General features: G+C 39.0%; 1 protein-coding gene across 1 annotated transcript in view; it reads left to right on the plus strand.

The window, feature by feature from the left end:
• The window catches only part of LOC110954885 (unconventional myosin-VIIb), a 31,458-nt gene that overhangs the window by 543 nt on the left and 15,584 nt on the right, over positions 1 to 15,331 (plus strand). Inside the window, 20 exon segments of the mRNA XM_051947664.1 lie at positions 2,366 to 2,467; positions 2,551 to 2,703; positions 3,218 to 3,402; positions 5,096 to 5,217; positions 5,311 to 5,453; positions 5,535 to 5,648; positions 5,769 to 5,922; positions 6,022 to 6,098; positions 6,176 to 6,295; positions 8,003 to 8,142; positions 8,230 to 8,440; positions 8,524 to 8,659; positions 9,573 to 9,751; positions 10,528 to 10,923; positions 11,007 to 11,099; positions 11,974 to 12,068; positions 12,157 to 12,241; positions 12,336 to 12,554; positions 14,738 to 14,947; positions 15,029 to 15,241. Coding sequence (XP_051803624.1) covers positions 2,366 to 2,467; positions 2,551 to 2,703; positions 3,218 to 3,402; positions 5,096 to 5,217; positions 5,311 to 5,453; positions 5,535 to 5,648; positions 5,769 to 5,922; positions 6,022 to 6,098; positions 6,176 to 6,295; positions 8,003 to 8,142; positions 8,230 to 8,440; positions 8,524 to 8,659; positions 9,573 to 9,751; positions 10,528 to 10,923; positions 11,007 to 11,099; positions 11,974 to 12,068; positions 12,157 to 12,241; positions 12,336 to 12,554; positions 14,738 to 14,947; positions 15,029 to 15,241 — 3,147 coding nt within the window.

Here is a 15,331-nt window from a genome sequence, read left to right on the forward strand (position 1 = left end):
TTTAATTTATTCCCCGTTTGTTTGTCCTCTGCATTCAGTTAGACACTGATTCTGGTGTCAAGCACACTGGACAAACGGACCACACCTGTGGACAGAAATTACGATCACAATCATTGTTTTATAGTCTGACCAGTGTTGTCATGGATCCTCTTTAGGAGCACAACCTTCACATTGTAAATATGGTTCCTTGTTCTTAAATGTGAGGCACCTACAGTTTAAAAAATGATACTCATTCCTAACCATGTTTTCTACCTCAGGTTTAGATTCATTTGAAGGTTTGTTAAACCAGACTACACTCTCAGTTTTCTCCCCTGTTAGAGGTTTTACTTCTGAAGGCTGCTGCTTTTTTGTGGCTCAGTCTGCTCTGTGTAATGAGCGTCTTACAGGTGGAATGAGCTGTTTTGATGCACATGTCCAGAATGAGTTCAGTTGTTCTTCTTTGTTATCGTCTTTTTACAGCTTAATTGCTTCTAAGTACATCGTAACACGTTGGCAGTACTTGACCCTTGACAGCTGGATTTATGGATCAGGAAAAGAAAGTTACTGGTATTTAAGCAAGTGACTTCTACTTTTAGCAGTTTCTGACACCGCCCTACTGAGGGCTGTTTTGCCTTTTTTCCCCAGTGTTTAGCTTTATTCAGTAGTTAAGTGGGGGGGGGGGGGGGGGGGATAAAAATGTAACACTTGAATTGGGAAAGAACAAGACATTCAATATGTTACTGAAAATTTAACTGTAGTAATTCCTTACCATATGATTAATAGATGGAAATATTGTGTTTGTGTTAATATTGTTTACAGTACATATTTTTTGAGATGATCATATTCAACAGCAAATATGTGGTAGTTAATGTGTTTAAAGACAACTGAAACTGATGCACTGTGGTGTTTATGAGTAAATGCCTCGGTTCTGGTGATTTGACTGGGGGTGGCTGTACCTGTAAAGGAGCAAAGTCAAAGGGCCATAAAGTGAGCTATGCTGGGAAACCTTCCTGCTCCACAATCAGTCGAGGAAATGCTCCTTCAGCAGTAGCAGGAGCTTCCACCGCAGGAACGGCTGTTCTCAGGTAAGAGCTGATGCAACACACACAAAACCGAATCTTAAACGTGACAACTGCACTAAAAAGGACAGTTTTTGGTATGTTGTCAGTGTTTTGTTGTTGTCTAATAAGTGACATTCTGTGAAAACTTGTCAATGGAAGTGTCTTGAAATTGGACGTCGTGCTTATATGGTGAGATGCAGGTGGTTTCTTGGCTCAGATTGGGCCTTTGGACGGTGATTATGCATGACCGTAAGCCTGATCGAGCCACATTCAGCAAAGACAGCGGCTCAGTGTTACCTACAGCCATGGCCATAAGTTTGGACAAAAGTACCATGACGCTTGTGAATCTTAGAAAATACCACAAAATTGTCACTTTCAATACAGTACACAACTCCTGAGAACTATATTAAGTTTCATATTTTAAAAAAAACATCAAAAGAGTTTGGTGTCATTTTGTTATTCTTACCACATTCAGTTGTGAAAGTACTGCATTTTTTGTTATTTTCTTCTAATATGTTTTGGGAACAAAGCTGTTCCAATTGTTGGAATTTATTGATAATATTATATCCCTTGTTGATTTGTTGACTAATTAAACTGGTGCTGTCAAAAAATATTAGTTATGTTCTGTCATAGACATCAAAACAGACATAGGAAGTCATGCTGTGTCCAAAACGTATGGCCATGGCTGTACACGAAAATCTGTGCATTTTCTTGTGATTTCTGACGATATGATAAACAGAAATGTATATTGCGCTTGTGTAAATGAAACTACAAATACCCTGGTCAAAATTTGGCTTTGCTGCTTTTACTCTTATCATTTTGCCACTGGTGATTTTACTTTGGTGCTCACTAAACCCACTTTGCAAGATGTCAGAACTGTCCATGTATGAAGGAAAAAGCCGGAAATAAGGAGTGTAGGCAGAGTTGCCAAAACAAAAAATCTGTTTAAAATGGTGACTTTGTAAAAATCTACTTCATCACGTATCAAGTAACTACCTTTCAAACTCATGTATGTATATCTATGTAGTATTATATCGGCGTTTTTAGCTCATGTCACTTTTGTATAAATATCTAGGTGAGGTTTAGTCTACACAGATTAAAACTATAATGGTTTGCTAGCAGGTTTGTGTTGAGTATAAATCTTTTAGCTGTGCCAAATATGAGTTAAAATAATCAGTTTTTCATTTTCTCTGCAGTCTAAATAAACATTTCTGCAATGCTGCATTTGAGTAAGGTATGAAAGACCGTCAGTAATATTTACACACAATTTTAAGAATCAGACTTGTACTTTTGCTCCATTTACAACTTCTGCTTTCCCCCATCAGGGTGATTTTGTATGGGTGGATTCTGGTGCCGGGGTCCCGTTAGGGGCCGAGGTGAAAGTAACAGACACCGGGCAGCTTCGGCTGATTGATGATGAAGGAAAGGTACAAAGAGGACACCCTCAACGTTGTATAACATCAAAGTGTGTCTTCGATATGACCTTAATTCTTTGATATCATGAATGCAGGAGCACAAGATCAACAAGAAGAACGAGGGCAGCATCCGGCCCATGCACCCCACCTCTGTGAAGGGTGTGGACGACATGATAAGCATCGGTGATCTGAACGAGGCCGGACTCCTCAGGAACCTCCTAGTGCGACACAAAGAGGGCATCATCTATGTAGGTGTCCGCTTCCCGGACTCACCGCAGAACCGCCTAGTTTTATGATGCCCATAACCTGCTGTGGAAACTCTTACTCGTCTGTGTCTTCTCAGACTTTGCCCTGCAGTTAATCACAGTGCTGTTTGTCTCCATAGAGACGAATGAGACTCTGTTGACAGAAAATGTCCCAGTGTTGCTGCGTCAAAGCGCCACAGTGTGTGTTCACTGATGAATCGGGGCATTTTTTGTTATATAAAAATACTACTGTTAAGTGCTGGGGGCCACATTTACACACTGATATTCTCTTGTCTTATCATATTTTCAGCCTCAGTATTTAGAACAGCTTTTCACAGCTAATCCGTTGAATGTTTCAATCCAGTGAATTATGCGTCTCGTGTGCTGCTGCCTTCACTGAACATGGGGTCATCCGGGTCGCTGGCTCGCTGCTGTGCTTCCACCATAATAACTTGTTTATGCTCCTGCACACACACATATGTATCTGTGTGACGCTAACGTCGCTCTCTGTTTTCAGACCTACACAGGCTCCATTCTGGTTGCTGTGAACCCTTACCAGCTGCTGCCCCTCTACACCACCGACCACGTGCACATGTACACGGACCGACGACTGGGCGAGCTGCCGCCGCACGTCTTCGCCCTCGCAGACGCCTGCTTCTTCAACATGCGGCGCAACAAGAAAAACCAGTGCTGTGTCATCAGGTCTGCTTTTTTTTTTTTTTTTTTTTTTTGGGGGGGGGGTCACAGGAGACTGATGCCAGATTCTCTGATTTCATTTAAATGAGATCCAATAATTGGCTGATTGATTTAACCCTCGTGTCGTCCTGCAGGTCAAAATTGACCCATTTTAAAGTTTGAAAATGTGGGAGAAAAATATTTTCACAGTGAAACTTCTGATGTCCACGTTTTCAACAGTTTTGGGAAGTTTCTGAACATTTTTTGGTGGAAAAAAAGAAGTTGGTAAAAATGTTTCTTTAAGAACATTCACATAAAAATCAACCAAAATCCAGCGAAATTCGCTGGATTTTGGTTGATTTTTATGTGAATGTTCTTAAAGAAAATATTAGAAGTTTTACTGATATGTATGTAATCACTTTACATATTTTGGGATTTTTTTGGAAGATGTTTACTCATTTTTGGAAAAGATTTACAAGAATTTTCTTGCCAAATGTGGTGCATTTTTTAAAATAAAACTTTTAGGGGAAACTTTTAAGGAATTATTGGAATTTTCTTCCTGAAGGTTTTGCAAATTTTGAGAAATTTGGCGAATTTTTTTGCTGAATTTTTGGATTTTTTTTCAGACAAGAAAATAATATTTTTGGTGCCTGTAAGTGAGGGCAACAGGAGGGGTAAACTTTTAGTTATACAAAGAAACGAGCAAGTTAATTTTAACAGTAATGTCCTGTTTTATCTGACAAACAACAATTGTCACAAGAAATAATATCATGACTAAAACACTGCTACTAAACGTTAAAGGACAGTTATTTGCTTACTGTCAGGGAGTTGGATGATAAAGTTGTACTCATGTCTGCACAGCAAATGAACTAGCCAGTTAGTTCAATTTAATGACATGGAGAAAAGATATCGTAGCCCCTCCCAAACTTTATAGTTCAGCTCATGGTGATTGTAAGTGCTTTAAAATAAGGCGACTGGACATATTTTGTGGTTCTTGAAGACATTTCAGCTCTCATCCAAGAGGTTTCCTCAGATCTGACTGGTGGAAAGTGCCAGCTATTTATTCTTAGCCCAAATCACAAGGCTCACAAGACTGAAGGTGTGGATGTTTGTGAAATCTTAGAACTGTGTTATAAGTATCTGATAAGTGGTGTCATAGACCCTCTCCTCTATTTAGAGATTGCTGATGTCCACATCCTGGACAGAGAAGACAGACAGTTTTAGAGAAGTTGAGGAAGCTATCTGTGTTAAACTGGAAAAGAAGGAGGGACACCATTTATCAGGTACTTACAATGGAGTCCCTGGATCACTCCTCAGACAATTTAACAATCATTCACTCCTTCAGTTAGGTGGTTTTTCAGTCAGTAATGCCCTGTAGGCCTTGTAATTTGGGCTGCGAGTCAATAAATGGCCTAACTGACCACCAGTCAGTTAAAAGAGAGAGGTAGAGAGTTAAAAGAGGTGGAAAGTTTTCAGGTAGTTCAGTTGCTTTCGACTGAAGCGCTTTGAAACTGGCAATTATTAACCTTCATAACAAAGGATGTTCATATTGATTGTGAACAGAACCAGACCTGAAACTGATCCTCATGGAATTGTTTTGGTTAATAATGCAAGAATTTAAACAAAGAAAGCAACAAAGGAATGTGTTTGTTCATGCGACACAAAGGACGTTATTGAATACATCTTCATCACACATGCTCATATCTGTTTTCTCCCATAGTGGTGAATCAGGAGCAGGAAAAACTGAAAGCACCAAGCTGATGCTGCAGTTCCTGGCTGCAGTGAGCGGTCAGCACTCCTGGATAGAGCAGCAGATTCTTGAAGCAAACCCCATCTTAGAAGGTAAACAACCGAAAAAAGTTGTAAAGCAAGTTTAATAATTGACTCCTTTCCTTCTTTTTCGACTGATCTGTTTTGATGGAATTCTCCTCTCAGCCTTTGGTAATGCCAAAACCGTTCGCAATGACAACTCCAGTCGGTTTGGGAAGTACATTGACGTCAACTTCACCAAAGGCGGGGCCATTGAAGGGGCCCGGGTGGATCAGTACCTGCTGGAGAAGTCCAGAGTTTGCCGTCAGGTAGGGAACCTGAATGCTTCCCACTGTAGCAATGTGTTGCAAAATTTCCCCCCGTCAAAGAGCATGTGCTTTCATGTGCAGGCACCCGAGGAGAGGAACTACCACATCTTTTACTACATGCTGATGGGGATGCCAGCAGACCAGAAGAAGATTCTGTCCCTTGGGAGCGCTGCTGAGTACAAGTATCTGACCATGGTACCGTGAAGTTTGAATAAAAACTGTCTTTATTGATGCATATAAATACATGAAGTGTGAATCACAGATGAAAGGATAAGGCTTCATGTGTCGCTGTAAACCATGTAACCACATCACCAGGGTAACTGCACCAGGTGTGAGGGGCGTGATGATGTGAAGGAGTTCGCTCACTTCCGAGCAGCTCTGAAGATCCTCATGTTCACAGAAAATGACTCCTGGGAAATCTGCAAACTGCTCGCAGCCGTTCTTCACATTGGCAATGTGGAATTTGAGGGTAAAGAGAAGTAATATAAAATCTAACTTTTTTATTATGGAATGTATCCTGATATTGTTGTGATTCTGAAGTACTGATCTTCTTTTTTCTGCATTTCAGGCACCATAGTAAACAACCTGGAGGGCTGTGAAATCCACAGATCATCCCATTTTGACATGGCTTGCCAGCTTTTGGAGGCACGTGTTGTTTTGCTGTGCACGTTCGAACGGAGCGCTGAATGACCTTGTCTGACTGTCTTGTCTCGTTACCTCAGGTGGATCCCAATGCGCTGGACAAGAGTCTGACTCAGCGCTCCTTCACGACAGCCAGAGAGAGTGTGATCAAAGGACTGACCTCGGCTCAGGCTCTGGATGGCAGGGACGCCTTTGTCAAAGTAAAACAAGTCACACTCGGCACACAATTTCAACAAAGAAAGTTAACCCTCCTGTTGTCTTCATTTATGGTCACCAAAAAAATATTGTTTTTTTGTTTGAAAAAAAATCCAAAAATTCCCCAAATTTCTCAAAATTTGCCAAACCTCCAGGAAGAAAATGCCAATAATTCCTTAAAAGTTTTATTTTTAAAAAAATCCCCCAAATATGGCGAGAAAATTCTTGTAAATGTTTTCCAAAAATGAGTAAAAATCTTCCAAAAATATCCTAAAAATATGTAAAGTTATTACATGTATATCAGTAAAACTTCTAATATTTTCTTTAAGAACATTTACATAAAAATCAACCAAAATCCAGCGAAATTCGCTGGATTTTGGTTGATTTTTATGTGAATGTTCTTCAGAAACATTTTTAACATTTCTTTTTTCCGCCAAAAAATGTTCAAAAATTTCCCAAAAATGTTGAAAATGTGGACATCAGAAGTTTCACTGTGAAAATATTTTTTTTCCCACATTTTCAAACTTTAAAACGGGTCAATTTTGACCTGCAGGACAACATGAGGGTTAATGCAGATCATTTAACAGCAGCAAGAGGTCTTGTGATGAAAACCAAACTAATAACAAAAAAGGAGGAAAAAAAGGCATTTTGACCTGAGCTAAACATCAGATTAATTCCATATTGATGTTTTGGCCTCAGGGTCCTGGTGCCGTGTGTTCTGCAGTGATGGATCATGTAATCTGATCCTTTTCTTAGGCAGAGGATGTTGTAACGTATACCAGCAGTGTAAAAACACTCCACTATAGTAAACGTCCCAAATGAAAGTAAAGATAAATATTAGCAGCAAAATGTAGTTAAAGTATTGAAGTAAAAGTCTTGGTTTGGGCTCTCTGACTGATATATTATTATATACGACATCATTAGATTATTAATAGTGAAGCATCAGTCAACAGCATGTTACCTTTGTATTTGAAGCTACTTTGAATTACTTTATACGCAGTTTTATGTACAGGGACAAATCACATGATTAATGGGAGAAAATACAAAGATCCAATACACAATTTTTTTCTGAGTAACTGGAGAATGCCTTGCAATTAAGCTATAAAAAAGGGCAAAAATCCCTATTTGGTGAAGCTGTTATTAATTTTTAGACATTCCAAATGAGAGCCCATGCACATGTTGCCTTTTTATAACAAGTAATAAATGTTAATGTGTTATATTATAAAAATATATATATATATCTTGAGTTGTGTAAAAGCTTCATAAAGATCCAGCTGTCAGATAAATGTGGTGGAGTAGGCAGTACAGTATTTCCTTCTGATGTGTAACAGAAGACAAAAGTAGCATAAAATGGAAATACTCAAGTGCAGTACATCAGTAAAAGTAACGGGTTACCTTCCACTATTTTAACACTGACAGAGCCGTATTTTAATCTAACACCACTGCGGAAATTGTGTTGAAATGTCTTGTAAATCATCTCCTCAGTTCAGCTTTGAGGCTAATATTACAGCTGCTGGATCCAATGCTGATGTCAGATTGTTGGCACAGTGGCCTCCAGCTTGTTGACAAGTGAAATGCTAACATTTTTGCATGGCATGTGTCTTTCCTATGTTAGCAATGCTATTAAATGGGAAATATGACCAAGCCGTGTAGTACCTTCTGTGTTTTTAGGTCCCTTTATTGTTATTCTCTTCTCTGTGTTATTCTTCCAGGGTATATATGGAAGACTTTTCATCTGGGTGGTGGACAAAATCAACTCTGCCATTTACAAGCCGCCTGAAGACGAGAACGAGGTTCGACCGTCAATAGGCCTCCTGGACATCTTTGGCTTTGAGAACTTCAACATAAACAGGTGGACATTTACATCATCTGCTGTGGGATCAGAGCTCCATTTCTACTGTTTTTAGACTAAAATCCTTCTTTCTCTCTCTTTCTACAGCTTTGAGCAGCTGTGCATCAACTTTGCCAACGAGCAGCTGCAGCAGTTCTTCGTCAAGCACGTTTTCAAGCTGGAGCAGGAGGAGTACTCGCGTGAAAACATCGTTTGGAAGCACATCGACTACCAGGACAACCAGCGCACCCTGGATGTGTTGGCCGTCAAACCTCTGAACATGCTGTCGCTCATCGATGAGGAGAGCAGCTTCCCCAAGGTGTCTGTCGGCTTTATACCTTGTAACTTTCTGTTGTAACAAATTAAAGCAGGCTGTAATTGTGGGATTTCACTAATTTTCAGGGCACGGATTCCACCATGCTCCAAAAGATGAATCAGCTTCATGGGAAAGGGGATATTTACATTCCCCCGAAGAACAACTATGAGACACAGTTTGGAATTCAACATTTTGCTGGTGTGGTCTATTATGACTCAGAAGGTAAAGAAAAAGATTACTTTTTTTAACCTCATTTATGTTTTTTATAGCTGACATTCTTCTTCTTAAGAATCGATTACTGGTTGGAACATGTATGGTTGAAGTACTCCAATATTACAACTTGACATTGTGTAGCGAAGAGTAGTTTTCCAGTGTTTGAGCAGAGTTGAGGGTGAGCTGGTGTGCTCGAGAGAGAGCGGGTGGAGAGTAGGCGGGAATTTCATCAAGGAAGCAATCAATCAATCAGCCAATTCCACTTTTTATGTAGCGCTTTTGATACAAATAGAATGCGACACAACGTGCTTTACAGAAATAAAAATGCAATTAAGAGGTAGAAATAACTCCCCACCCCAAACATGTCAGAGATAAAGGACTCTAAAACACTGGGATTGAGGAACTGAGGAAACACTATCTTATTCAACACAAGCAATGAGGAAACACCAGATGAGATAAAGCAAGATGGGTAAATAAATACAATAAAATATCTATTACTATATTAGTTATATATTAATAGTTATAAGGAGAGTAATAAATAAATAAAGTCTATCAAATCAATCAAAATCCTGCCTAAAATGGTAGGTCTTGGGTTTGCTTTTAAAAATGTCAGCACTCTCTGCTGCCCTCAGGTCTTCTGGAAGGCTGTTCAAGGCCATAATATTTATATTTAAGAAGATGCTACCTCAAATTTTTACCCCCATGAAGATTTTTGTCTGTACGGACTTCTGTGTAACTTTTTAAATTGACAGCTGAGGATGAATGTAAAAACAGCCTTCTAAGTGTAAAAATTTGATACACAGGATTAGTTTTTAGGGGTTTAGTCTCCTGCTGCAGCTACACTTTAAATCTTTTACAACAACGCGTCATTCTTTTGATGGTTTTGTGTGTCATGTTGTCATCGTTTTTCTTTCTGTTTTAGGCTTCCTTGAGAAAAACCGTGACACCCTCAGCTTGGACCTGATCCAACTGGTGGAGACCTCCGGCAACAAACTCCTCAAGCAGGCCTTTCACAATGAGCTGTCCACGGGATCTAATACGATCAAGAGCAGCGTCAACCCCAAGATGATCATAACCACCACGCCCAAGAATAGCCTCCGGGTCAGTGCAGCTTCAGCAAACTACAGGGGAGCCAGAGTGACCTCAATAAGACATGAGCTACCCTCAGAACATCATTTGTTCAGTTTTGGGGGTCTCTAAAATATTGATAGGGTATTATTGATGTGGGATTCATACATGACGGTGATTCATATTTGATTTGGCCATTTTCCACTCCAGAAAGTTGTGCGCCGTTTCAGGGCAGCCTGAATCATCATGTGTGTTCTGACCACAATTACTGCACCTGCAGAACTTCTTTTTATGACTGTTTTTAGGGGAAAAGGTACCAAGTCTATGAAAGGTGATTCTGATCAGGTCCTGATAGGTTAAATTCAGAGAGGATGGCAAACATTGTTCATTTTCCCTTTGGTCCTTGTAAAGTAGCAGTCTCTCTGACATCACAATCAACAATTTACAGTTCACCATATAGGCTAACATAACAAACATGCTCACAGAACCGTATAATAGTTACTGAAGATGCATCCCTTAACTAGTTTGTGTCATTTTTGCACAGTTGGACTTAATATTCTGGTGACATTTTGTTAGTTTTTAAATTCATTTCATTCATATTGTTATTAGTATTAATAATGATGAATACGAGTTAAATCAGGTACTCTGTAAATATTGTAATTGTCCTTTCTGACCACAAAAAAAAAAAAAAAAAAAAATGGGCTCCCCTTCAAGCCCTGGTGTAGTTTGCACAGTGTCATTAGGCAAAGGTGAACACCATCATTGTCTAAACTCACTTACACTGTGTGGCCTTTGTTTGTGTCTGACAGCAAGCGTCTGATAACAAAAAGCGAGTGCCGACTTTGGTTGGTCAGTTCCGTCAGTCTCTGGATGCCCTGATGAAAGCACTGACTGCATGTCAGCCTTATTTCATACGCTGCATTAAACCCAACGACTTCAAGAAGCCCATGGTGAGCAGAGAAACACCGCTACTCAAGCTGAACAGAGTATGTCTGTATCAAAGCCATTTGCTGTGATTAAATCATATTGGATGCACATTGTCTCAGCTGTTTGACAGAGAGCTGGTCATGCGCCAGCTTCGTTACTCCGGAATGATGGAGACCATCCGGATCAGGAAAGCCGGGTATCCTGTTCGCTACACTTTCGATGAGTTTCTAAATCGTTATCGCGTCCTCCTGAAGAGCTCCATCTGTGATCCCAAAACTGTGAGTTATAAAACAACATTTTTCACCTTTCCTCAACTTCTCTTTTCTGGCTTGTGTGGTGATTATTTATTTTGTCTCAACAGGAAAGCAAAGAGAAATGCTGTGAAAGCATTTGTGAAAGCATGCTTTCTGGAAAAGGCGACTGGAAGACTGGCAAGACAAAGATATTCCTCAAGGTGCTGCGTCACATTTGTATGCCAAGTCTGTTGTTTGTGGTGGATATACACTATCGGTCAAAAGTTTTAGAACACCCAAACAGTTGAAACTGACACGTCTTCCTACTATCACTATTAAGCTGTGTTTGAAGCTGTTATCTTGTGAGCTGCCTATCACCAAACTGTTGACTCTCAAAAACTTGTCTTCTGATTCTGTCGTGGCTTTGGGTCCAGACCTCTTCCTGTCAGAGTTTCCTTCTTGATTTCTTCAGAATTCTCTGTAGGAAAGACCTACATTTTTGTAGTGTGTTTTGATGGTCTGTTTCTCTTCTATTGTTGGTTGCTTTTTCCTCACCATTTTTATAGCAACAGTGTGTTCCAACATTACTTTTATGCAGACAGAGGGGGTTGTAAGTAATCAAGTTAAGTTGGGACACCTGTAGGATTTGGTAGCACCAACTTTCAAGACTTGATCAACCTCCATTGCTGCAGAACATCTTTAAATTGTTACCTCATTTCTTGTTCGATGAAAGGGGCCTTTTGTATAATTCTGAAATGTACACTGTTTTTCAGTTTTTGGTACCCTTACCTTTTTTTTTAACCTCTGGCAGTTCACCACTTACTTTTGTACCGTTTCAAGCTATTCATTGGACTTGAACTAATTTAATTTCAATAAAAAACTGGAAAAATTGAGACGTTCTAAAACATTTCATTGGTAGTGTATGTGGAAGCATGTAACTATCATGATAATATGAATGACTATTAACACGCATATCTGAATGCATGAGATTTGAAATGCTGATTATAATACTGAACCTAGTGTAAAAGCTTGGATTTCTTTTTTCTTTTTTTTAGTCTACCAAAATGATAAATTCTAACTGCTGTTTTCTTTCAGGACTTCCATGACACGATGCTCGAAGTGGAGCGAATAAAAGAACTAAACCATAAAGCACTTTTGATCCAAAAAGTCATGAGAGGCTTCAAATTCAGGTATGATTCGACACACTTCTCCAACAGCAGCTTTTATTTCTTCATGTGAATTTATGCCTAATATCTATATGTTTCATGCCCTCTAAAGGAGAGAATTCCTGAGGAAAAGAGCAGCTGCAATCATGATTCAGAAACACTGGAGAGGACACAAAGGCAGGAAGTTGTACAAAGTGGTGAGTTGCCTTTTAAAAAAAAATAAATCAGTATTTACTTATGTGAGAATACAGTCTGGCTGGCATTAAACCTTTAATTATGTTGTAAATGTAGGTGCAGCTGGGCTTTGCGAGGCTGCAGGCACAAGTTCGCTCTCGTCAGCTCCACTTCCAGTACAAGAGGCAGAGGGAGGCAGCTCTGGTGCTGCAGGCCCAAATCAGAGGATACCTGGCCAGGAAGGACTGGAAGCGCAAGAGAGACGCCGCGATCCTGCTGCAGGCCCAAACAAGGGGGATGCTGGCAAGAAAGGCCCTCAAAAAGATGAAAAGAGATGTAAGTTCAGCTCAGAGAGCAACAAGTTGTAAAGAAAAGGTCTTTTAAGTGTGACTCCCAATAAGAGTCTGATAGATTAATTATTAGTCACCACCAAGCTCCAGATGTTCACCTTCAGCTCTTTCAACTGCCCAGCCATTGCTTTCTGCTAATTGTTTTTGGCTGATAGCCTACTGAAATTCTTCATGGAAATATTTTTGGCTAAATCTTTACCGTGTCTGTATTATTTTATTGTTTCACCTGTTACATCATTAGTTTATCTAATTACTTAAACTGATCAGCATATTTTGAGTCATTTCATCCAGTGCTTATACCTAAATACACAAACTGTTTATCTAAAACTATTTCTTCCATTATTGATAACTTTCAGCTATTTTAAGCTAGAAGCTCAAAGTAATAGCTAGTTTTTGGTATTGATCTCGTTTAGCTTTTTTTCTATTCTAAATATTATTGTTAGCTTTTAGCCCTTTTAAGCTGAATGCTAAAAGTTAACAATATTTTTTTTTGCTTATACTCAAAGTTTCCAACTATGTATTTATTATGTTTAACTTTTCGCTAACTATTTCAACTGTTTATTCACCCATTGCTTTCTTTTTTTTTCAATACACTGAGTGTTTTTTTGTTTTTTTTTAGCTGAAGGCAGACAATAATAGGTAAATAGTTGTCATTTATCTTTTACTTTTAGCTTTTAGCTAAATTTTTCAACCGTACAGTTATTTTTTTTTTTATCCACTACTTTCAGGTAACTGTTCCAATCAGTAATCTTTTTATTTCAATTGTTTGTCTGTCACTTTGAGCAAACAATTATTTGTTTATAACATCTAGTTAGCTGTTTGAAGTGTTTGTCCCTTCCTTTCAGCTCATTATTTTAACTGTTCATACCATCTCTCTTTGCTATTTCAACCATTCATCCGTTGCTTTTCGATTATTATGTCACATATTTATTTTTTCAATTTAAAACATGTCGCTTATTCAACTATCTCAAATATTTATCCTCTTAGCTCGCTGTTTAAACCATTTTATGCATTAAATTTATAGAGCTGTTTCTGTGCTTATTAGTTCAGGTGTAACAGCTGATTCAGGCCTAAACTGTACAGTGTGGTCAGCATAATAGTTACCTAACAGTACATTTACTAAAGAGAAATACCACACTCTTTTTTTTAACCATATGGATGGATATTTTCCTTTAAACGCAATATACAGTGCTGAACAAATTGACGAGGCCACCTCCCTTTAAGCCTTGTTTCTTCAGTCGTTTGCTTATTTTCATTCTGAAGACTTTCTCAGATTTTGATCTAGAAGCGTTAATCTTGGCCTGAAGACTAGCAGTGGTCTTCCTTCTGTCTCTAGTACTTCAGATCTTGAGGTGTCTGACATCTGCTTAAGTTAGCTTTCATTTTTGAAAGCCTTTTCCTTGGTGCATTTTGTAAATACCAGTCTCTGCAGTTGAGCCCAAGGCATGCTTGACCACACTGTGAGAACACTTGGTGTTTTGCCATATTTGTCTCCAAGACTATCCAGCATCATTCATGATTTTAAACCCAAATTTGAGGCAGCAAACTGGAATTCTTTGAGAAGTCAGAAATTCATCAATGATAACATACAAAATGTTTTGCTCAGGAATGCAAGCAAATCACTTTAATTTGGCATCTCAATCAGAAAATAATAGTGTGCTTTACTAATTTTTTTCTGCTTTTTTGTAAAACAGTAAATTTGAAAATTCATAGGTAACATCAATGATTGTATGTTAGCATTAAATCATTAAAAGTGTCATTTTGATTAAAGAGCTTGCACATGCTGGCAGATCAACCCTCACAGAAACATAAAAAATATCTTGATAATCAGTAAAACTGTTGATTTAGGGCAGTGGTGGCAAACACTTTTCACTGGGTGTAATACAAATTTGGTAAGTATATATATGTATATTATTTAAAATTAAATAATCTTTTTTTTTTTTTTTACATTAAATCTACCAACCTACCAGCTGATTGGTTATTGCTGTGGTAGAGGACAGCATGTAACCACTGCAAGACCCCCAGGAGCAGTTTGTATTCAGCAGGAGAAGACAGTCCCCCAAAAATGTGTTATTTTTGGGTTGTGTGGTGATTAACAGTATTAAAAGAGTTTTCATTACCAGATGTTTTCTCTGATTATTGGTCTTCCGTCGTGCTGTGTTCTTGCAGATGTACCTCTCTGCTAAAGAGAAGGAAGAAGAACAGCGGCTCGCTTTGCAGAGACAGAAACACTTAGAGGAAGTGTTAAGGAAGAAGAGAGAAGAGGAGGAAAAAGCACAATCTGCGGCCATCTCAGCCGAGGAAATTGTGGACGATATCTTTGGCTTCCTGCCCAGTATTGTTGGAGGGCAGGAGGGGCAAGCACCTGTGGGATTTGAGGTACAGGAACATTTTGCACATGCTGCAGGATTAATATTTATAAGTAGACTAGATAAATCACATGTCTATATATGTTTTCAGAATTTGGAGGGGAAAAGAAGAACTTTTGAGGAGATAGACATCGATGACATCCCCATGGAGGAGGATCTTTCCAAAGACGACTACGATGACCTGGATGAGTACTCCTTCTCCAAGTTTGCCTCCATGTACTTCCAGGGTGCAGCCACCCCCACCCACATCCGTCAGAGGCTTCTCCAGCCGCTGCTCTACCACGAAGATGAGGGAGACATTCTGGTGCTTCTCTTAGCTCACCTCACTTCTTAATGTTAGTTGTTTTAGACGTGTTTCTTGCATTCAATTACACCTGCATTTCTGTTATGTTTT

The sequence above is a fragment of the Acanthochromis polyacanthus genome, chromosome 4, assembly GCF_021347895.1.
Source record: "Acanthochromis polyacanthus isolate Apoly-LR-REF ecotype Palm Island chromosome 4, KAUST_Apoly_ChrSc, whole genome shotgun sequence".
In the NCBI taxonomy this organism is placed as follows: domain Eukaryota; kingdom Metazoa; phylum Chordata; class Actinopteri; family Pomacentridae; genus Acanthochromis; species Acanthochromis polyacanthus.